At 41.9% G+C, this 23,186-nt stretch overlaps 1 protein-coding gene across 2 annotated transcripts in view; it reads right to left on the bottom strand.

Moving 5' to 3' along the window:
* Nucleotides 1-22,622, bottom strand: part of GRSF1 (G-rich RNA sequence binding factor 1) — a 35,915-nt gene extending 13,293 nt beyond the window's left edge. Inside the window, exons 1-3 of one of the 2 annotated variants that reach the window (XM_088448347.1) lie at nt 22,464-22,622; nt 5,891-6,041; nt 4,723-4,878 (exon numbers count right to left, since the gene is read on the bottom strand). In XM_088448347.1, coding sequence (XP_088304473.1) covers nt 4,723-4,878; nt 5,891-5,960 — 226 coding nt within the window. In that variant the 5' untranslated portion in view covers nt 5,961-6,041; nt 22,464-22,622. The other variant, XM_088448348.1, reaches the window with a different exon arrangement.
* Between the last annotated feature and the right edge of the window lie 564 nt (nt 22,623-23,186).

A 23,186-nucleotide genomic window follows, 5' to 3' on the forward strand; every position in this document is an offset into this window, starting at 1 on the left:
GATCTCCATATCACGACGCCAGCATTTATCTGGTAGCCCAGGAAACATATTTGCTAGATTAAGGGGACATCTGACCAACGTGACAGAACCTTAAATTGTTTCTCTGTCACATAACTAACAGAACTAACAAATTATATTCAATTTATATTATATTTTAATAGATGTCGGTATTTTCAAAGTTTATATTTACTTATGTGCTATGATATTTAATGTATGTACTTAAAAAGGGTTAGGGGGAAGAGAAAAAAAAAAAAAGTTCTCCAATTATTGTGTCAGGTAATACTATGTCAGATAATGGATATTCTATATAAAGCATCAGGGTGTTAATACAGAACAAATGCAAGAACAGAGGTGCACCCAGAGTAATTTGAATCATACAAAACCAATAGAACAAAAAGAAAACTCTAGCAAAAGGGGCACACTCTAAGAAAAAGAATTAAAACAAAAATATTTTATCAGTCTATTAAGTTAATAGTGGCTCATTTAGATGAATAAGTAATCTGAACACCCGTATATATGCACAACAGTTATTATATTTGCGGTCTAAGAATTCACATTTGCTCCTGCAATTGCAGTCTGAACACTAAGGGCCAAATTCAATTAGCCCCTTTAAATCAATGGGGGTGAAAAAAAAAAAAAAAAAAAAAAAAAAAAAAAAAAAAGAGTATCCTCGGGCTTCAACGCCTGTGGCTATTCAATTCAAAGTTATTTTTTACCAAAGTCTGTTTTAACGCCCATTAAGTGAACACATTAACGGGCACATAGAATCCATGCTAAAATCACGGACCTATGCGCTAATAGCGTTGTGGTACCAGTTAACACGCTAGTTATGAGGGATTTTCGGGTCGGATTCCCTGTTATGGGCAGCCTGCAGGCTGCCTCTAGTGCTAATTGGGGAATCAATTAGCACTCAATTACTGCGGCTAATTGAACCCTCCCTAATTATAAGAACAGTACTTGATAGTATATATGTTGCTTATACAAAATAAATATGACAAAAATTTGAATAATAGAAAACAAGGAAAATATATAAATTAAAATGTACCAATACCCAAAATTATATATATGGCTTACAATTACATATATATAGCTCTGATCAATTGGGAAACAAAAATTTTTTAAGATAGTAGCAAAAAATAAGGATAATTTCACCCTATTAATATGAATGTGGTGGTAAAGCTGATGGAAATATAGGACCTGTGTTCTTGCATGTAGGAGGATCTGCTGTCCCAGACAATGAGAGTCCTCAAACACTAGCACATTGAAAATAGATTATAGTAGCATCTGCTGTTGGAAACTAATCATGTCCTATGTTGGAAACCAAACATGGTCTAGCGCATTTAACATTGCAGGGCAGTAGGGCATGTAGTTCACAATGAGAGTGCTACTGAATATACCAGAGAATATAGCAGTGTAAATACCTTTAGACTGCCAAAAGATCAGGGTACGTGGAGCAGGGGGATCCCTTGTGTGCACTAGAAAATTCCCCAGAGACTCAACGCGCGTTTCACCAGGGCTTTTTCACAGAAGCTCAGTTTCCAGGAACATAGTCAGGCTGTTAAATAGCAAAGCTCCACCAATTAGGTGGTCAATCAGTGATAGACTAAAGTATAAGCCTATCATAGTATGTTATGCTATCCAATCTCTGCACTCTAAACAAGACAAACGTCTATGTCCAGAACATAGACAGGCTGATTGTAGCAAGCTCCACCAATCGGGCTAGAACCCGGGTTATTGCAGGGTTAACCGGGTAAGCTCCTTGGTGTAAAAAGGGGACAGGGTTGGATTCCCGGGGCAAGTGACCCAGCAAATCCAATCCAGGTAACTTGCAGATTTTAAAACACGAATGACCTGTGAAACCTTGCAGTGTAAACGGCGCGATCCGGATCATGATGACCTGGAGCACGCCGATTGGCCGGCTTCAGTGGCGCTTGGAGATGACAATCTCCAAGCGTCCACTTCCACACCAGAAGAGCCGGGTCACTGCAGACCTGGCTCCAGTGTGAACGGCTCTGACTCTGGAATTTCCTAGGTCGGCGCCGGCTAAATTCTGGGTCTGATCCGGTTTAGAACTCTGTTCCAACCTCCTGATCAGACCCGGAATTTAGGTATAAAAGCAGTATAAATGAGACAGACCACCGTTATATACAATCAGGGCCAGCTTTTACGCCAGATAGGCGTGTTATACAGCAGTCTGCTGGAGTCACGGTGATTTATTTACAGATGTGAATGCCATTCTTGCTGCATTTTACAGCTAACCAAACAATATAATTTAGACCTCCTAACTGTCCAAACAGAGCTGGTTATGTAATCTAATAGACTTATTCAGACAGCGGGTGCAGCAGCAACTGTGAATATATTGATAACTGTTGTGCATATATACGAGTGTTCAGATTGCTTATTCAGATAAATGAGCCACTATTAAAATAATTTTATCCATTAGACTATTAAAAGTTTTGTTTTAATTCATTTTCTCAGAGTTTGCCCCTCTGCTAGAGTTTTCTTTTTGTGCTACTGGTTTTGCAACATTTAAGGTATGTCCAAGAAAACAAAAATTCAGTTCCATCATTTTACATTTTACCTAAAGTCTTTTGTTCACCAAATTAAATAAGCAGAAATTAAGAATGTTATGGTCACCAGAAAACCCTCCCACTGGCTTTTACTTATAATCAAGGGAATTTGCATTCTGCACCAATACTTCTCCAAAGTATAAACAGAGGAACACATTATTTGGGGCCAAACCCTACACCTACAAACAATTCCTCTTCCAGCCCTATATTTTCTTTTAACTTCTATCAGTGCTCAGTTACTATTAGACCAATACAGAGAAAAACTATGGGAGCTAGACTATAATTTGTTGGATGAGTGAGTAGAGAATACCTAAGAATCCTTTTTTCCATTGGTATAGAGATACTTTGGGATGCCCTTAACATGCTTAAGAGAGAGAAATGCTGACGAATAGCAGTCGCTTGGTTGACTTTTCTGACCAAGTCAGACACCTGATGCAGCAGTTATGTTAACCCTGTATAGGTGATGATATGAAGTGAACAAAGTAAGGACATCTTTAAAATGCTAGCTCTACTGAGGCCTCATTATGAACAGTGCACAAAGAACTACCAACCTAGGAGAATGTATTGTTAGGACAGGAACAGTTTCACCAAAAATAAAGTATGACTTTCTAATGACTATCACTCCATTCATAGAGCAAACCAAAAATGTTCGAAAAAAAACTTGAGAAAAGTACACAAGCAGAGAAAAAAACCCATCTAACATACGCAGGGTTCTTCCTTTGGAATTAAGACATGGTTCATGTTGAACCTTTAAATAAACTTCAGCAAGGACAGTACCAGCCTGAGGACTTCTTTACCCTCCTGAAAAATTAGAAGAATAAATAAGAGCACACAACTCAGATGTACTATGTCTCAACATGGTGGGCAGCAGGAGTCTCTTGAAGGCGATTAAATTGTACACAACAGTTCAAAGGAAGGACACTCAAAGTTGTTGATGACCAAAAAATAATCTCAAGTGGGTGAAGTCCCACAAAACAAAAACAAAAAAAAAAAAAAAAATCACACATTGGATATACCTTGGTGAAAAGCATATCTCAGCAATGAGAGCATGCTGACATAATAAGGAACTCATTCTACTTAATTTTGGCATTTAAAAAAAATGCTTTCCTAGCAAAACAAGTGTACTGCTAGATATGGCAATCTAGCATCTAGCATCAGGGGCCCAACTCCCTACCAGACTGTTTATGGAATCTTACTGGAGACCTAGGTCGCATATATACAACACCAAATCCATGCGTACACACCTGTCCAATATTACAGCAGATCTGCTGAAATTATTGTGTCACTATACACACTCTTCCAATCTTTGGCAGACCACTTGCCATTCACACACTGCTTGAGTGATTAAACAGGATAATTGGACAAACCAGTCGTAGGAGCGTACACCCTTCTATATTGGTCGAGTGATTGACAACTGTGTCTCCAGATTTTTTCAGCAGATATGAAAATCGTTTGACATAGCCGGGATTGGATGAGAGATTGTGTGAGCAACCACAATCTACCAATGTCAACCCAAGTGTTAGGTCAGATTGGACAAGTGTGTACCCAGGTTATGGCTACTGAACCCCCAGCATTGTAAAATCGCTGTTTTTGGCCAACAAATCATAGATTTTACAGCAATGCTCTTTATAGAGGAGTAACAAGCATTTTTTGTCAGCAGATATTCTGCTGTCTGGTCAAGTTAATGGGATACTTTGTTCCATTTTGAGGAGGGTGCATTCTGGAATGCCCATGAATGTAACAGTGTAGGCAGCACAGCTCAATAGGACTTTATGCAATGTTTTACCAATGTGCTAATAAAGAAAATTGAGTTTATACTGATGCAAATCCAACCACTAAAGTTGTAGCAAAATCTTTTAAGTAAAGGTTAATTGTCACAGACTTTTGAAAGGAGCATTGGAGCATATCATCTGAAAGATCAGCGGCACGTGAGCGGATGCTGCTTAGGCCAACTGATCACATTCAGTAATGGCTTGCTGAACCCACCCCTTTGTAATTGTCTGCTGTAAGCACTATAATGCAGCAGTCACTAATACCACCTGATCAGATTTCTACTTCAATGCATATTTGGGTTTAGGGTAATGAAAATCGACAAATCAAATACATTTACTACACCAGCATATAGTGGCAATAAGTAATCCAGCTTGCTCACCTTCTACATAGCGCTGCCCCAAGTACCTTTTGTGCTGTTCTAAAGCTTTTGCCAAGTCATCTGCCGTCTCAAGCTCTATGACTGCATCTCCTCGTGGTTTGCCATCTCTGTTAAACATGAAATGCACTCCATCTTCCCCGTTTCGTATATTGCAACCTGAAAGGTGAAATGGTGGCTCTATGTTCATTTTATGCATGTAAAATATAAATATGTCAAAGGATGATCAATTTTTGCTCCTCTAACAGCTGTTGGACAGCACATGTAGTTTAAGATACCTAGAAGTTGCCCGCTTATATTCCACATACATAGCAGTATTACTTCCAGTACTTAGTATATTTATAAATAGTTTGTAGCATAACAATAGCGCATTGTGCAAAACCTATATTTAAAAGTCTGCCAATGAATGAGAGTCTTATGGTAAAGGAATAGAGGTACACATATATCATGCGTTTTTTTTTATACTATATTGATCACAGGACCATTATGGGAATAATAGGATAAATATTTTTAATATGTTTTTACACCTCCTACAAGGGTAGTAGTTTTGGACAAAAAGGGAAACACAAAAAAATCTCCTGAAATTTTGCAATTGTATTTTTTATCTCCTAAATGACAGATTCCCACATGTTGGATGCTTGCTCTCCCCCCTTCTGAAGTGGTATGTACGCCAAATACCCAAAGAGTACCACAATCATTTCATTATATTAGGTTTTGATATACTTTAATTGGCTTCTCTTTACCAAAAGGAAAGTGATCATCATACAGCTAAGCTGTGCTCTGCAAGGTAAGTCTGTCTATGTGAGAGGGAGACGGTGTGGTACAACATGGGGCAAGAATGGTGTTGGGTCTATTTTGGGCAGTGTGTAGTCAATAGCTGAGGTAAAAAAAAAAGGATGAAGCAGAAAGTATCTTTCAAGTAGTTTATGAACTGCTAAATATATCACCTTTGTCAATCTCTGGCATAAAGGAGGGGACTCAGCAGTGAAAGATATACTGAAAAATGTAGATATCAGAGTGCAGAAAATAAGCATCTCTTTCATAGACATTTATAGTACCACCACTTACATGGTACACACCTATTCTACTAAACTTTTCATTGGTCCATGTGCTAATTCAACTCCTATATCACTTCATAAAGCCCCTGTATTACCAGGGTGGAAGGACATACCGGAGAAAAAATTCACCACATCCTCAGCAGTGCAAGACCATGGCAATCCTCTAGCACGCACAATGAACATCTCGCTTTGTTCTTTGCCTACAATCTCTGTTTCATACTCTGGTAAGGCGGGATATTCATTCACATATGAACTGTGCTGTTCCTGAGGAGAGAAAAGAACACTAAGTAGTGCAGTAATTCAGCTTATTACAATGAAGTCCCACGCCAACAAGATACATTGAAAGACAATTTTTTATACCCTGAGGAAACCAAGGTCATTGGTGAAAAAAAAAGAAAAATGTATTAGAGGCTATTGAAGTCAGAGGGGGAAAAAAAAAAAAAAACACAGGGGCCACAGAAATGCCAGCAACTATTAGGTCTTGCCTGAGGGGCACAGTAAAAGCCATTGACAACATTCCAGCCACCAACTCCACCCCCGCCAAATACATCTCAAATTAAATACAAAAGATATACCTCCAATCAATGCAAGTCATTCACAAAGATCATATGTTTATATTCACACCCACACAGCTCATGGGGACCTAAAGAATATGCCAAATATCCCTAGGCCATGCTATATGAGCATAAGCTTCCTGCAGCCTGTTTGGTGCCTGGTCACGCAAGAAGAAGGAATCTGCATCCTCCGAGACATACCCTGGCCTCGTCCTCCCCCAGAAAACTGAGATGACACGCCCCCGCTTCCGGGAGCGGCAATCAGACCCGCCCCCCAAACGGCGTAGCCTGTCAATCATGCTGCGGCTTGAGGAGTCTGTGAGCGAGATCGCAGGACCTGTTCTGCGCAGACTGCTAACCATCGGTTGAACATACATCTCGTAAAGCATCCAGAGACCATTCATGTGTGCGGTTGCTTCTCAGACAAGGGAGTGGGCACACTCACAAATTTTGCCTAAGAACACAGCCATGAATAAAGAATGGTACTAAAAACATCCTCCAAGAGCAACTTCTGCCAACCATCCAACAGTTTGGTGACGAACAATGCCTTTTCCAGCTTGATTGAGCACCTTGCCATAAGGCAAAAGTGATAACTAAGTGGCTCGGGAAACAAAACATAGAAATTTTGGGTCCATGGCCAGGAAACTCCCCAGACCTTAATCCCATTGAGCACTTGTGGTCAATCCTCAGGAGGCGGGTGGACAAACAAAAACCCACATATTCTGACAAACTCCAAGCATTGATTAGGCAAGAATGGGCAGCCATCAGTCAGTATGTGTGGCCCAGAAGTTGATTGACAGCATGCCAGGGCGAATTGCTGACGTCTTTAAAAAGAAGGGTCAACACTGCAAATATTGACTATTTGCATAAACTTAAGGTAATTGTCAATAAAAGCCTTTGACACTTAAATGCTTGTAATTTTACTTCAGTATACCATAGTACCATCTGACAAAAAGGTCTAAACACTGAAGCAGCAACACTTTGTGAATACCAATACTTGTGTCATTTTCAAAACTTTTGACTTTTGCTGTATACAGGCAGACATTCTCATTTTCTGGATGTGGAAAAAATGAAGGTAAAATATTATTTCTGGGTTTAGATGAAAAGATACCACTTTCGGCAAGAAATTTGGATTTGTCCTGAGGACAACTTTATCCGGCAAAATATTCAAATAGGGCTCTTCTGCCCATAATGCTAAAGTGATAGCTGTAAGGAAAACTACCTTCTAAGTCAATAGATTCAACAAAATTTCATGTAATGGTTCAAACGGAGTCTTCATTAATGCATCCAAAATCAGATTCAAATCCCACGGGACTAAGACTGATCTCACTTGAGGACGTTCTGTCTTCATTGCTTGGCAGAACAGTTTTATAAAGTTTTCCAGAGACAATCTCTTGTCCAACAAAACACTGTGGGGTAAATTTACAAAGATGGGAGTTCTATTTAAGAAGTGATGTTGCCCATACCAACCAATCAGATTCTACTTCTCATTTATCTAGCACCTTCTAGAAGATAATACCTGGAATCTGATTGGTTGCTATGGGCAACATCACTTCGTAATAGAACTCCCATCTTAGTATATTTACCCCCTAGTGTTGCTATCTGCACCTTAATGGTTGAAGTCGCTAGACCTTTTTCAAAGCCATCATGTAAAAACGGTAACACTTGTGGTGTGCTTGCTTTCATCACGTCAAATCTTGATCCAGCTCAGAATAGAAACGTTTTCCATATTCTCTAAGATATCAGGGGACACTTTTTGCCGCTTGTTCAGATACTCCCTTCTTCCTTAGTAGTTCACATTCAATTTCCATACCGTCAAATGAAGATTTGAATGTAACAGTGGTCCTTGGTGTAACAAACCTGGCATGATTGGTAAAGTATACTGAAGAAAGAAAGAAAAAGTATTCCTACGTGGGCACTCATGAGCCACAAATTGATATCTAATGATGATGTTTTATCATTCTGGGGATTTAACAAATTGTCTAAAATTTAACTTTTATTATTAAAATTAAAATATTACCAGCGAAATATTGAACCAACAATTAACATACACAAACATTAATAAAGAAGAAGTTAAAAGAAAATGTGTTGCTTACAATAATAGTATGAATTATCATTCCCATATATATTTGGCAAAAGTTGCTATTGATTTCAATGTGCCACACTGTTTTATAGAGGGTCCTCTTATTAGGAAAGATTCATTCACAATGATCATTAATTATTGCGACCACTGCTCAATTATATAAAATATAGCTTTCCAAACAGTCCGCGAGTGTCATTGCCTTCAATTGGTAAAGTCCATGGATCTTCCATCACCATGTTTACTAATGTGGTACCAAATGATGCCAATTACAACTCCAGTAGTCAGACATACAGAATTTTCATCTAAAGGTTATGGACTACATTTCCCAGGATCCACTTAATCGGAAGTTCCAGTTCTACAATAGCGAAAATTGTATGCCGTATTGTATTTTACTACTGCAATATGATTAATGGTCACTTAATAGGCCTGCATAAATTATGGGATATTAGCACTTTGAATAATGTTATGTTTATTAAAACAGATGTTCGTTTTGGATATTGTATTTAGTCATTCGTATATGTTTTGTGCGATGACCACTTCCTGTAACAAGTTGATAAGCTCACCCCTCCATAAATATTGAGCTCCCTACACCAGCAGTATGTCTTGAAAATGGTCCTGGAGACCGAAACATGTTGAAATCTACTGAGGGTGTGAGTAGCTAAATACCTGGACCTATACGCTACATTTTTTATTTGCATGTTTTTTATTTTAATTTTTTTTATTGTGTATTTTTCTTTGGACTTTTAATTATTGCCCATTGTATTCATTCTGGCATTTTTTACCCTGTGTCGTGGTACAGCTTTTCTTTGGGAGTGATTTGTTCCACGTGTCTTTTTTTTTTTATGATGCCAAAAATAAAACTCTTTGGATTTAAATATATTGGTCCGCCTATACATCCACTGAAGTGACATTTTTGAGGACCAATCCAGACATTTGAATATCATCATAAAGATACCTCTATGAGAGTGCCATCATTCCATATCATTTGAGTTGGGGTATGCACCCGTATTTATCATACCAAGATACCTTTATGTGAATATCTGTCCACTCTCTAGTGTGAGTTTGGGTACACAATTAAGGACCTTTTCACTATAAAGAAACTTCTAACAGTTATAGCCCAGCTGTGAGGCTTGAAAACACACCCTTAATGTCAGTCTTTTCCATCAAATAAAGTGAAAAAGAAACCTTTATAGATTTTATCCAATACTCTGAGATGTGAAATGGGTAAGTGAACTCTAAAGATAAATTATTTATATTGGAATATAAAGATACCCTTTAGTACGTTTCTTCCCCGTTATTCATGGTAGCGGAGTACGCCACATTATGAATGACTAAATATCTGTTCTGTCTGCTAGCAAGTTTGGCGTTTATGTAATTACTGTCAGGACTGCGACTATTTCAGTACATAAAGATAGACTACTTTTGCCAAAGTTCCATGGTGTTCGTTGGAGGAGATATCCTGCTTGCTGGCATGCTTCTCATTCAGGGGATAGAGTGTTAAAGTGATCATCGGTTTCCCAGGTGTCGTCAGGTTGTGGGATTCCTAGATTGCTCATTATTTCAAACCAGATTCCATTTGGGTCACATGTTCTGAAACTTCCTATGGATCACAGACCTCTAGTATAAACCCTGTTACTGTGTCTCAGTGTCTGTGCAACGTTGCTTTCAGGTCTTTTCTTGGACTCCTGCCAGATCCCCACTGTGCCTGTGGATTGCTGTGGACTTTGTTGTATTCCAGATAAACTTCTGATGCCAGTTATCCGCTGTACTACAGAGCCAGGTATTCCTATTGTCTAGATATTACTTTTTGCTCCATCATTGTGCTTTCATCATTTTGCTGCACTTTACCTTTTGTCTTTTCGTTCCTGTGGATATTGAACTCATCCTTGTTACAATTGCACCGTTACAGTGTCATCTCCGCATCACAGGGCTTAACCCCACTCCGTACTCTATCCACACCACAGGGCTCAACCCTGCTACAATCTTCTCTGCATCACGAGGCTCAACCCCACTACAATCTTCTCCGCATCCCGGGGCTCAACCCCGCTGCAATCTTCTCCGCATCCCGGGGCTCAACCCCGCTCCGAACTCTAGCCACGCTGCAGGGCTCAACCCTGCCCTGGAATCTCATAGTCTTACAGGGCTTAACCTTGCTCCGACTTCACTACTCCACAAGGCTCTCACTGCACCGCAGGGCACGGCCCTGTCCCAGAACTATACTATTCTGCAGGGTCCGCTCTACTCCGAATTTCCATTACTACAGGGTTCTACCCTGGCAAAGGTCCTTAATGTCATCCTGAGGTGTTAGCCTCATTCTGGACTCGGCGTTCCCTACCCCGTTAGTTCTTATATGCTAAAGACTGCATATATTATATATATATATTTTTTTTTATTTTTTTTTGGGGGGGGGGGATTCTCTCCTATACATATTATTGCATATGTGAACCTCTGTGGTGTTTGAGACCTTGCTGTTTATAATTCTTATGTGAATAAATTCTATTTTACTTTTATCCTGTGCTACTGAGTTTCATGGAAAGGTCATTCCCAAGACCACCCCAGTTTATTGTGCCTAGTAGGCCTGCCTCCCTCCAGGAGTCTCAAGTGTCGGCAGCCGTGACAATTACTACACATTGGTCCCCTTTCTTCTTCTTTTTCAACATCTCCTCTTATGTGACGATTGAGAGGACGTCGATTAGGAACTGTATTCAGAAGGAGATACATCTGTTGACTCGACTTGTGATATCTTCCATATTTAAACAACAAGGAATGTATTACCATTACTACTCCATGTAAATTTATTAGCGCCGTAGGTTGTCTTTTTTTTCATTGTGCTGTGATACTTTATTTAGTTGAATTGTGGCAAGATTCCTTATTTGAAATACTGATAGAACCGACTGGCAGCTTTTGCGCCCTAAAAAGTGACCTCTCTCACCTCTTATCTTTACTGTGGGGAACCATGCTCTTCTTGGCCAATACGGAAGCACTACTATCACCTTTGCCCTGTCTTCTCTGATTTTCCTCAGTACACAAGGAATCATAGGGAACGGTGGGAACACATATCCCAGTTTGAGAGAATGTGTCCACTCCGCTTGTGTGCGGTAGGTTGTATCTGGAAAAGTGATGTACCTTTGTGTTCAGATGAGTTGCCATCAAATCTATCTGTGGACGACCAAATTTTTTCTTACAGTTTCCTAGAACACTTGGACATCAAATGCCCATTCTCCAGATAGTACCTTGTTCCTGCTGAAAAAATCTGCAATTACATTGTCCTTTCCTGGAACATGAATGGCTGTCAGAGAACTGAGATGTTTTTCTGCCCATTCTATAACTGTTGATGCTTCTTCCATTAGGATTCGACATCTGGTCCCACCTTGACGATTCCGATAGGCCACTACTGATATGTTGTCTGAAAATATCTTTAGATGTTTTCCTTTCAAATGATCTTGGAAACCTTTTATAGCATACCAAACTGCCCGCATTTCCTTTTTATTTGATTACATTAATATTTCCTTGGTGTTCCAGGATCCTTGTAAATTTTGTGTCGAAAATTCAACTCCCCAGCCTGTCGAACTTGCGTCGGCATTTACAAAAAAATTGTTGTTTTAATGTTGTTCGGATATTTTCTTCTGTACTTTTCCACCATGTGATGTAGTTTTATCCGATAATATAAAGGAAATCCTTTCCTGCTGTACTGAAGTAGATTCCACTGTAATCGCCTCATTCTCCATCTCGCCCACGGTATCTTATCTATTGTAGATTACATCATTCGGAATAGGCGTAGCCCTAGACGTAACTATTTTGTCACATGCTTGAACAAGAGCAGCCAAGCTTTGGATTTTTACACCTCTTCTGATAGTGCTATATAGTAAATTTGAGTGTCTATCAGCCCCCCAAAATTTTTTATTTTTTGTGATGGATTAAAGGACTCTTTTCCCAATGTATTATCCAGCCGTGACCCAGTAGAAATGCTATGGTCCTCTGCACGGCCACTTTCACTACTTCTGCTGATTTTCCAGCAATCAGTAGATCGTCCAGGTATGGCCATACGGCTATACCTGGTGTTCTTAGGCAAGATAACAGAGTCACCAACACTTTTGTTAATGTCCTTCGGGACGTCGCTAGACCAAATGGTAGACAATTAGAGATGTTTTCCTTGAATGCAAAATCTCAGATATTTTCGATCCCTTCTGCACACCAGAACGTGGAAATATGCATCTTTCAGATCTATTGAGGCTAGAAAATAGTTTTGTCTTATACCCATTTGTGCTTTTCAGAGTTTCCATGCAGAATTTCTATACTTTTACACATTTGTTCAAATGCCTGAGATCCAAGATAGTTCGGAATCCGCCTGTTGCCTTTTCTACGAGAAAAAAATGGAGAATAAAAACCTCTCTTCTCTTCCAACTACGGAACAAATTCCACTACTTTTGAACTGAGCAAATTTCTTATACTGTTTTCCAAAACTTTGACTTCCAGAATAAACTCTGGATTCCACAAATTTGTTTTTTGGGACTTTCAAAAATTCTATTCTGTATGCCCTTGACACTGTCATCCCAAATCCAACAGTCTTGAATCGACTTTTTCCATTGACTGTGGAATAGCAAAAGTCTGCCCCCTACCGGCAAATGTGTCGGGGTTCTGTAATAATCATTGTATCTGACTAGGTCTCCTGTAGGATTGGCGAAAGGACTGTCTCCTCATCTGCCACTGTACTGCCGCCCAGATTTATAACTTCTGGCTTTATACTGCAGCTTTGCAGATGGCATAGGATGTCTGCTTCTTTTATCGTGAAGTAATCTTACATATGTACCCCCCATCATTTTAAGTAAAATTGTTCCCAATTTATTACCAAGAAAAAAAATAAACCCTCAAAAGGTAGGTGTTATGTTCTGGGTTATTTGTGGACCCGGGGTGGTAGCAGGAGCGATCACAGAAGCGGGTTTGAATAAAAAACTAGGTTTTTTTAATAAGTGCTTGAGTAGACATAAAATATGGCAGTAAATAAAAGTCCAGGAATATATAAATGTGCACAAGAGTTCTGTGGTGGGAGTAATGGGTTAATGTCCAAGTAGAAACAATTAGAGCTGTCCAGGTGTGCAGGTAGTGAGACTGAAAATAATCAAGCAGGTATGCAGGAAATAATAAGCCAGGTATGCAGGTAGTGAACTAAGGCAAATGAGCAGGATGTCAGCAGGCTCAGGCACTCAGGTATGGGCAAGGGTGATGGAGGAAGCGGGGTAGTCCAGTGGGAGCTAGGAGCTGACAGGCAGACTGGCAGACAGCGAATTCACAGGAACAGGATAAGCATAGAGACTCCCTCTCAGCTAGGCTGAGATACACGTTGCACTGGCAAAGAAGGAAGGCACTGACCCTTCCTAAATACCCCATGCCGTGCTGTTACTGGCCGGAGGGAACATGTGACTCACCAGGATTGGCCAGCTGCATCACATGGCCAGAAGGCAAGATGGCGGCGCCCATGCCAAACGGAACGGAGACGCCGCCAGACCTTACCAGCGCAGAGTGACAACAGGCCCCGCACAACAACACGCGCAGCCAAAGCCCCCCGCCAGACACCAGCTCCGCCACCAGACAGCCCGCGCCACAACAACCTCAAAAGGTAACACCCGCCTAGCACCATGCTGAAATACCCTGGCCGTGACAATACCCCCCCTTTTGGGGTGGCCTCAGGACACTCACCAGGCTTCTCCGGATGGGCAGAATGGAATCTCCTGATGAGCATGGGAGCGTGGACATCACGAGCATCGGCCCAGCAACGTTCCTCTGGACCGTAACCTTTCCAGTCCAGCAAATACTGTAGATGACCTCTGCGCAGACGAGTGTCCAAGACCTGGGCGACTTCAAACTCAACTCCTCTCTCCGTCTGGACTCGAGGAGAAGCAGGTAGAGCATTATGGAACTTATTCAGGACCAGGGGCTTTAATAAGGAAACATGGAAGGAATTAGGAATTTTTAGGTATGGGGGTAACGGTAAACGGTAGGCCACTGGATTAATGACTTCTGTTATAGTGAAGGGACCGATGAAGCGGGCTGCAAATTTCATTGAAGGAACTCTTAGACGAAGGTTCCAGGTAGACAACCAGACCTGGTTTCCTACTGGTTTCCTACTTGCATGCGTGGAACTATTCTACGCTTATCGGACTGGGTCTTATAGTGAGAGGATGCCTTCAACAAATCAGACCGTATTTGAGTCCAGATGGCAGCAAAATTCTGCACCGTGTCCTCCACGGCCGGAACATCAAACACAGGCAGACTTCGGAAATTGGGAATACGAGGCTGAAGGCCATAAACAACCTGAAATGGCGTTGGGTTAGTTGACGAGTGGTAGGAAGCATAGTGTTCAAACTCGGCCCACGGCAGCAAGACAGCCCAATTGTCCTGGGAAGATGACATAAAAATTCTTAAAAAAGTCTTTAGATCTTGATTAACTCTCTCGGTGGAGCTGTTGCTTTGCGGATGGTAGGCCGTGGAAAAGTTTAACTTCACTTGAAGAACAGAACACAAAGCCCTCCAGAATTTTGCAGTAAACTGCACACCACGGTCAGAGACAATTTCAGCAGGAAGGCCATGTAGACGAAATAGGTGTTGGACAAACAACTGTGCCAGGTCAGGGGCAGAAGGTAACTTCTTCAACGGTATATAGTGGACCATCTTAGAGAATCGGTCTATTACAACCCAGATAGTTTTTTTTGTTGAAGCCTTGAGAGACTGGCAGGTCTGTGACGAAATCCATGGAGAGATGCATCCATGGACGTGATGGAGTAGGTAGTGGAAGCAATTCCCCAGCTGGAGCTTGTCGTGATGATTTATGCTGGGCACAGGAGGAGCAGGAAGAAATGAACTCCATTATATCTGCCTTCATAGAAGGCCACCAATAGTGTCTTTTCAGGAACTCCAAGGTCTTCCGAGTGCCTGAGTGCCCTGCGAAGCGAGAGGAATGTGCCCAAGTGAGAAGCCGCTTCCTTAATTCCGGGGCCACAAATGATTTCCCCGTAGGAGGCTGAATCTGTAATGCGGCGAAGACTCTTGATTCCAAGACAGGGGTATTGCTTTGATTTTCAGATTGATCATCACAGAGGAGAGATCTCGATAGGGCATCAGCCTTCTGATTAAGTGCTCCAGACCGGAAGGTCAGGGTGAACTGAAACCTGGCAAAGAATATTGCCCAGCGGGCTAAACGAGGACTCACACATTGAAGATTTTTGAGAAATAGGAGATTTCTATGGTCCGTAAATACAGTAAATGGGAACTTAGCACCTTCTAGTAAATATCTCCATTCCTTCATCGCCAACTTAACAGCTAGTAGCTCTTGCTCACCTATGGCGTAGTTCCTTTCGGCAGGTGAGAATTTTTTAGAAAAGAACCCACAAGGATGGACTCGGTTGTCCTCATAACGTTGAGACAAAACTGCTCCCACAGCTTCAGATGATGCGTCTACTTCCAACAAAAAAGGCCTGTCCAGATCTTGTTGTCGAAGAACAGGTGCTGTGATAAAGGCCTGTTTTAGAAGATGAAAGGCAGACTCTGCCTCAGGTGACCATTGGGAAGGATTAGCACCTTTGCGGGTCAAGGCTGTAATGGGAGCCAGCAATGTAGAAAATCCCTTGATGAAGAGTCTATAATAATTGGCGAAGCCCAACAATCTCTGGATGGCTTTCAGTGTCTGAGGTCGGGTCGAATCCAGAATTGCTTGTACCTTCTTGGGGTCCTGTCACAGTTGGTGCTAGTGAGTTACCTGTATCAGGTGATGAACTGGAATCACTGGAGGCCGGCTGGACTGGAACCATGGTTAACATGAATAGCTCTTTTATTATAAGAAGTGGGTAGCAATGAGAACTGCCTTTGGTGATGAGTGACTGGAACTGGAAACTGGAGACGTTGGAATGAGACCAGAAGGAACTTGGAGGGACCGGACTGGGACCGGCGGGTAGGCTGACTGAGCTGGTCGAGGTACTAGTAGATGGGCTTGCAGATGGATGGTAGCGTAGAAGCTACTTGTTGTGGCTTGGGAGGCCGTGGGTAGACGTTGGTAGCTGGGTGGCTACGTGGAGCGGCTGGATAGCCGTGGGTAGACGCTGGTAGCTGGGAGGCTACTTGGGAGCAGTTGGTGAGAGATGGTAGCGTGGAAGCTACTTGGTGTGGCCTGGGAGCCGTGTGGAAAAGCTGGTAGCGTGGAAGCTACTTGGAGCGGCCTGGGAGCCGTAGGTGAAAGATATGAAATATGAAATATATGCCGGACATTATTAATCATCTCTGACGCCACAGGGACCCATTGGATGAAGCCTCCACTTCTCCCCACAGTGCTACCCTCCTCAGCCGCGTCTACCAGAGGCGCATTTTGCCGGAATAAATTAGGTAAGCCCTAATAAGAAACATTTCTACACTACCTCTATCTATTGTGATAGGATCACTGGTAAAGTGGTCTGTAGCAGGTACATTTGTCCCAGATTCCTGTCTTTTGTGTTTTAAACCCCCAGGAGAAAGTCTGCAATGTAGCAGGCTTGAGTTTCGGCTTTTTGAAAAGCCGGTTGGGGACCTGGGGGTTGTGGGTGAGAGGAGAGGGAGGGCTCCACCCACGGCCACTCCAGGTTTTGGTTCTCGCAGCCTGGTAACAGGATTGTTAGTTTTCCACCTGAGAGTGGCCAATATAAGCCTAGTTTGTTTAGGGCTGATTGTCTCAACTGAGAGAGCAGACAGGGAGTTTGCTCAGAGACACTTGGATACCTAACTCTGAGTGTTGTGCTGTGCTTTTGTTGCTGGCGAGGGCATTAGGCCCTGCCAGGTTCTGGTAGTGAGGGAACTACCTGTGAAGTTAGTGCCCCGACAGGGCTAGGATTTACGTTTATGTTTTCTTTGTGTTATTTCTGACATTGTACAATAAAGACTGGCGCCGACCAGCTTGTACTTGCATCCAGACTGGTGTGCTGCTTCCCTGCTGCTGTGTGTGTGTGTAAGGAAGGAGTCCTCTACCCAGGAGAGGGACCCCCTAACCTAACTGTGTCACACTATACATCCTCTTTCCAAGAGAAAGGAAAAAAAGAGTGGGCGGGCCCTAAAGGAGGGGAGAAAAACTTCCTGTATAATCTAATGGAAAGGGATGTAATCTCAAGGGTAAGGCAGCCATGAAGTATGAAGGAGAAAATGATACTAACAGACAGCATTTTTCAGCAGTTATCACACTTTAACAAGACTTTTCCAAAAGAGAGTAGCAGCACATTTTTACAAAGTGCATTTGCTAACAATGTGATAGTCGGCAACCCCGCCCCTCCACAGAGGGCTAAAGGAACATTAAGGGCCGTATTCAATTAGCCCCAAACATTGTTTGGGAGCCAACGGATCCCACGGGGTTATCCAATTAACCCCGAAGTCCGCCCGACTGGGCTTTTTTTCCAGGACCTGAAGTGTCCCGAAAAAGAATCCATGAAAAGTGCAGTTTTTTCACCCCTGAAATGGTGAAAACACATTAGGTCCATGAGCTTATCACGGATCCTATGTGTTTTCGGGAGAAATAATAGGATAGGGAGAAAAAAAAAAAAAATGGGGATAACCTGCAAAAAATCCCCATATTTTGACAATCGCAGCTAATTGGATACCCCCATTAAAGTGGAGAACTAGACTACCAAAAAAAAAAAAAAAAGGAAGGCACTGCTGCTATAATCAAGAAAAAATAATGATTCAACAGTACGCTAATGACAAAAATTTGACAACTGTTGGCAGAATGTGGGGAGAGACCACAGTTACTCTACATGAATAATGTCAGAGTAACAAATACCCCTTTCACACAGAGATTTGGACCCGGGATATTGTTGGGGTGAGCCGTGTTAACCCTGGTGTTTTGCCTATGTGGAAGGGTCTACCCAGGTCCAAATTGCCAGGGCCTTGACCCCAGTCGCTAACAGGGTTATTCTCAGAACCAACCCAGCCTGCAGTGTGAAAAGTGAGACCCGGGTCATGTCTAAAATGAGCTGATTGATGGCTGTGAAGCAGTCACCACCCACTTTATTACCTCACCTTTGTGTGCCCAAAAAAGTCACTTTCTTATGACACACATTGTTTTGCAGGGCTCACACAGGTTCTGTGTGAAAGGGGTCGACATGGGAATAACCCAGGACCATAGTGCAGTGTGTAGGAGGTATAACTTGTATGTCAGTCCAAAGCAATCAGAAATACTGCAACTGCTTCCCATTTTTACTACTGAAAAGGCAGCAGGGGAAGTTTATAGTCTAAAGAATAATGAATGTCACAGACAATTACCACAGGCATGTCTCTACTCTTCTATGCACTTTGAATGTGTGGCTGAATGGTGGTCGATGCATCATACATACACTGACTAGTTTAATTATTAACTTAGTCCTTCAAATAAAGCAAGCCAACCAATGCCCAAATCATCATCTAGTGTTCATTCTAGCCCCCTGCACATGTCACAACCCATGCAGTTCCTCTTTCTTGCCCAGGATGTTGCTCTCTGCTCTGGTGCTTCTAGCACAGTCTGGTCTCTATTTCAGCAGTTTGTTGCCTTAGATGAGTGCGCTAGTAGCACCAGAGCAAGGAGCAACATCCCAGTCAGGAAAGAGGAACTGCACGGGTTGTGACAGGTGCAAAGTGCTAGAATGAACACTAATCATCTGTTTGCTGGACTTTATTGAATAGCTTTGAACATGGCATACAGGAATCCTTTAAAGTGAATGTATCATCTTTGGTCATCCTCACAAGGTGATCAGAAAGTATACTACAATATGTACAGGCCCCCTTTTATTTATCTTTATTAATAAACCAGTTTACAATAAATAGCTTTTAATGCAGAACATAAAAAAGGGAGAAAAATAAACTTTATGGTAAAAGCACTCGAGTTTCAAATGTAAACAAAACAACTTTTATTTAGTTTCAGGGTATTGATTAAAATGGACTCTTATTTAAGACAATAGATAGTAGGTGCTTACCTCAAGCATTCCTTCACTTTATCCAACACATACTATTTATTGTTTTATATAGAAAGTATTTGAAACAATACCCTGGAACTAAATAAAAGTTGTTTAAACTATATTGACACTTAAAATGCAAGAATGCCCTTACCGTAGAGTTTTTTCTAATTTTTTCATGTTCTGTATTATATACTCACTCTAAAAGAGCGCAACCACTAAATCATATTTAAAAGATTTATTAATCCAATTATATCCTACTCTTAAAAGATTTTCAAATACTTTTAATTAGAACAAACTGATGCAGTGGTCATTCCTTTTTTGCTAGATATATGGCTTAACTCTTAATGCATAACAAAAAAAAAAAAAAAAAAACACAATATCATCCCTCATCGAAACCCTGCTTTGGTGATAGATCACACTTTTGTGCCACTAGCTCAACGAAATAAGAGTAAAAACATTCCAATCTGGCAAGTGAACTTAAATTCAATAGGACCCGAAAGACGCGAGTCATAAAAAAAAGAAACTGAACAAAAAAGAAACTCAAGGGACCTCAAATACAGATTTTACGCACACTAATGGACTAGACCAGTGGTAGCCAACCCTGGTCCTCAAGAGCTACCAACGGTGCATGTTTTGTAGGTCTCCTTACAGAATCACAAGTGATATAATTAGCTCCACCTGTGGATCTTTTCAAGTGTGTTAGTTAGTAATGAATACACCTGTGCACCTGCTAGGTGGTCTGGAAAACGTAAACAGTTGGTAGCTCACAAGGACCAAGGTTGGCTACCCCTGGACTAGACCATAAAGAAATCACAAATCCAGCTAGTACCAAAGAACATCCCCAATCACAACATGCCAAACTGTGGAAAGAAGAAAAAACAACCAAAGTGCTCTTGAGGTTATTCACAGAAGTCATTGAGCTCACAGAATTATCAAAGCACTACTGATAGAGTAGCATTTCATCTCCTGCGACCTCATAGAAACATAAAAATGTCTTTCTTTCCTGGACCCAAGTACTTAACCCCAAACAAACCCGGTCTTTAAAACGGGGTAATACACCATGCATATCCTGTCTAGAACTCCCATTTACACCTAGGACGTAACATGTCTGTTTTTCCAGGACCCCCAACTGTTCGAAATTTTGTTAAAAAATCCAAATAAAGCTATTACCGAAGAGGCTGAGACTCAACTGCTCTGAAGCTGATGATCCACTTAGATCAAAGTTAGGTAAAGAAACATGACTGAACAGTCTTTAAAGCATTTTTGTAAATCTGTGGCAGATTACTGGCACTGTTAAGGCACACATCCACTAGCAGACCTCCAAACGACTGCACGATTACAACATTGTAATCGTGCAGTCGTTTGACAGTCTGTGCTGTGCCTACACTGAACGATCAGTTGTTCAGTGTAGGAACATCATGATCAACATGTTATCGTCAGGTTGTTCAGCATGTTTGGCCGATGATGGATGTCTAAAACGACCAGCGGGAGCTCGCATCGCTGGTCGTTTTAGACATTTTAATGAACGATTTGCAAACGATTAATGAACAATTGAATGTTGACGTTATCGTTCAATCACTCAACTTAATCGTGTAGTGGATGTGTGCCTTAATCCTTAGGTTTAGTTTAAAATTCTAAAAAAACTGTAAACTTCCTGATTAACCATCCTCGTTGCCGTTTTCACACTCCATCCGACAAAACCTACCCTCTCCCTCCCACTGAACTCAGTTCAACCTACATCCATTCTCTCATCCCAATCAACTGCCAATAATTATTTCTCACTGGTGGTTTGGCTTCTCTGGCCTGTTTGCGAGTTGCCCTCAAACTAAAGGGGCGATGCGCCATGGGGATCCATAGTAGCCTCAGGAGTTCGGTTTCCACATGACATGTAGGCAAGATGACGTATAATATGCTTAATTCGCTCATTTTTGCTTGCAGCAAAAAGAAAAAAAAAAAAAAACTACAATTTTATCGTCACTATAATATGTGCAGAAACATGACGCACAAGGCTACAATAAGCTAATTGAATCACTACCTAAGTCCCTTTTTTCTATCTTCCCCAGACACTATGGGGGGAAAGCGGAAGTTGAAGAGATTCAATTCAACACAATGTGCTGCCAGACATTGCTGCAATGTCTGACCACACACGTAACGGCCAATTTCTGTAGGCCTGGTTGTGCAAGTTTTCCTGTGCACCTCTATGGGGTGTGAAACAAACTTTTGCAATGGAGATGGGTGCAGGAATGGAAGATCACTCCCATTGCCAAGAATTGATCCCACCCTGGGTGTGACAAATGGCACATAGCAGCAGTTCTTGACCGGACAGGCAGCCATGAGAAAAGGCTCAGAAAATGGATGCAGAGGTGGTACAGGTATATAGGTGGCAAACAGTATGGACAACTCCTATATACAATAACCTGAGAAAAACCAGAGTATTGGTCACAGTTATGCAGGAGAAAAGAACGTTATGGATATATTATGGGGAAGATATATCAAACTTTTTGAAGAGGACCAGCAGATGTGTTGCCTATAGAACCAATCATATTCTAGCTATCATTTTATAGAAAGTTCTAAGTGATAGCTACAATCTGATTGGCTGCTATAGACAATAACTCTGTTGGTCACTTCAGAAAGTTTGATACATTTGGTAAGTAGCCCAAGTAGGTAGTTTGTAGATAAGGGCTAGAGAGCATGGGTAATCATGTTGCAATAAGCGTCATGACTGACTGCCATACTTTAATCCTGTTGCCATACAAAAGTTACAGGAGAAGCCTATATATTGCTTTAGTGGCACCTGGGTGTGAAGAGACCTAGTCGTTGTGTGGTGAGACGAGGACACCCCTGTCCTGGCCTCCAGTTTGGGAGTAGGATTATTACCTGGCTGCTGCTGGTGCAGAACGAGCTCTCCAGCCTCCTGCTCTCCTGCCCAGGACCCCACACTCTCCCCGCCCGCCCCACGCAGCTCTGCTGCCCGGGCCTTCCTCTCCACAGCAGTGCGGCTCCCCGGCCCCGCAGCAGCTGAGCTATCGAGGCGCTGATGACTCTGCAGCTCCCGGCCATGCAGAGGAAGGGCAGACACCTCACCCGGAAACCTAGCAGGGCAGCTCACCAAAGACAGGCCGGCCGACGCCACCAGCAGCCTGACACAGGAAGCAGAACTACAACCCCCAGCAAGCAGCTCCTCCTCATGCTTCACCAATGGCCACACGTGAGAGACCGAGAAGACTACATTTCCCAGGAGCCTTCCTATAAATTGCCGACGAATCCAGGCAGCGATCACATTTACGTAGGAGCATACTACAAATCCCGGCATGCATAGAGACTACATTTCCCATAATGCAACGGTCTGTGTGACAGCCGCTGTCGCAGTGAGACAGTAATAGCAGTGATCACATGGGCACGCCGCCGGTCACAGTGACATTGCGCTGGGTCATATGACCTGTCTTCCTTCTTTTGCTGCCCCCGTCATGGTGTTGTATGGTAAAGGTGCAGCACTGTATATAGTGAGAGATAGTCAGGGCCTGCTCATTGCCAATAATAATAGTTTAAAAATTATTGTCTTTAACTTCTGATCTACTCCTGAGTTATTCCAAAAGGTGATCCATTTCTTCAGTGGCCCAATAGTCTGTTACTGTTTTCCCCCACTTATGTAACTGGATATTGTCAATATTTATATACTGCAGCTTAAATTGCATAGTCCTGACCTTGAGAGGGTGTTCGATTATTCAATAGAAACAATTGACTATTTTTTTTGCTGTGAGCAGGTGTTCTTATTTCAGTCTTTCTTCATTAAGAATACTTTATCCTAAATTTAAAGTACTGCAACTTTAAC

Source organism: Taudactylus pleione, unplaced genomic scaffold (genome assembly GCF_031769625.1).
Source record: "Taudactylus pleione unplaced genomic scaffold, aTauple2 ptg000454l, whole genome shotgun sequence".
NCBI lineage: Eukaryota > Metazoa > Chordata > Amphibia > Anura > Myobatrachidae > Taudactylus > Taudactylus pleione.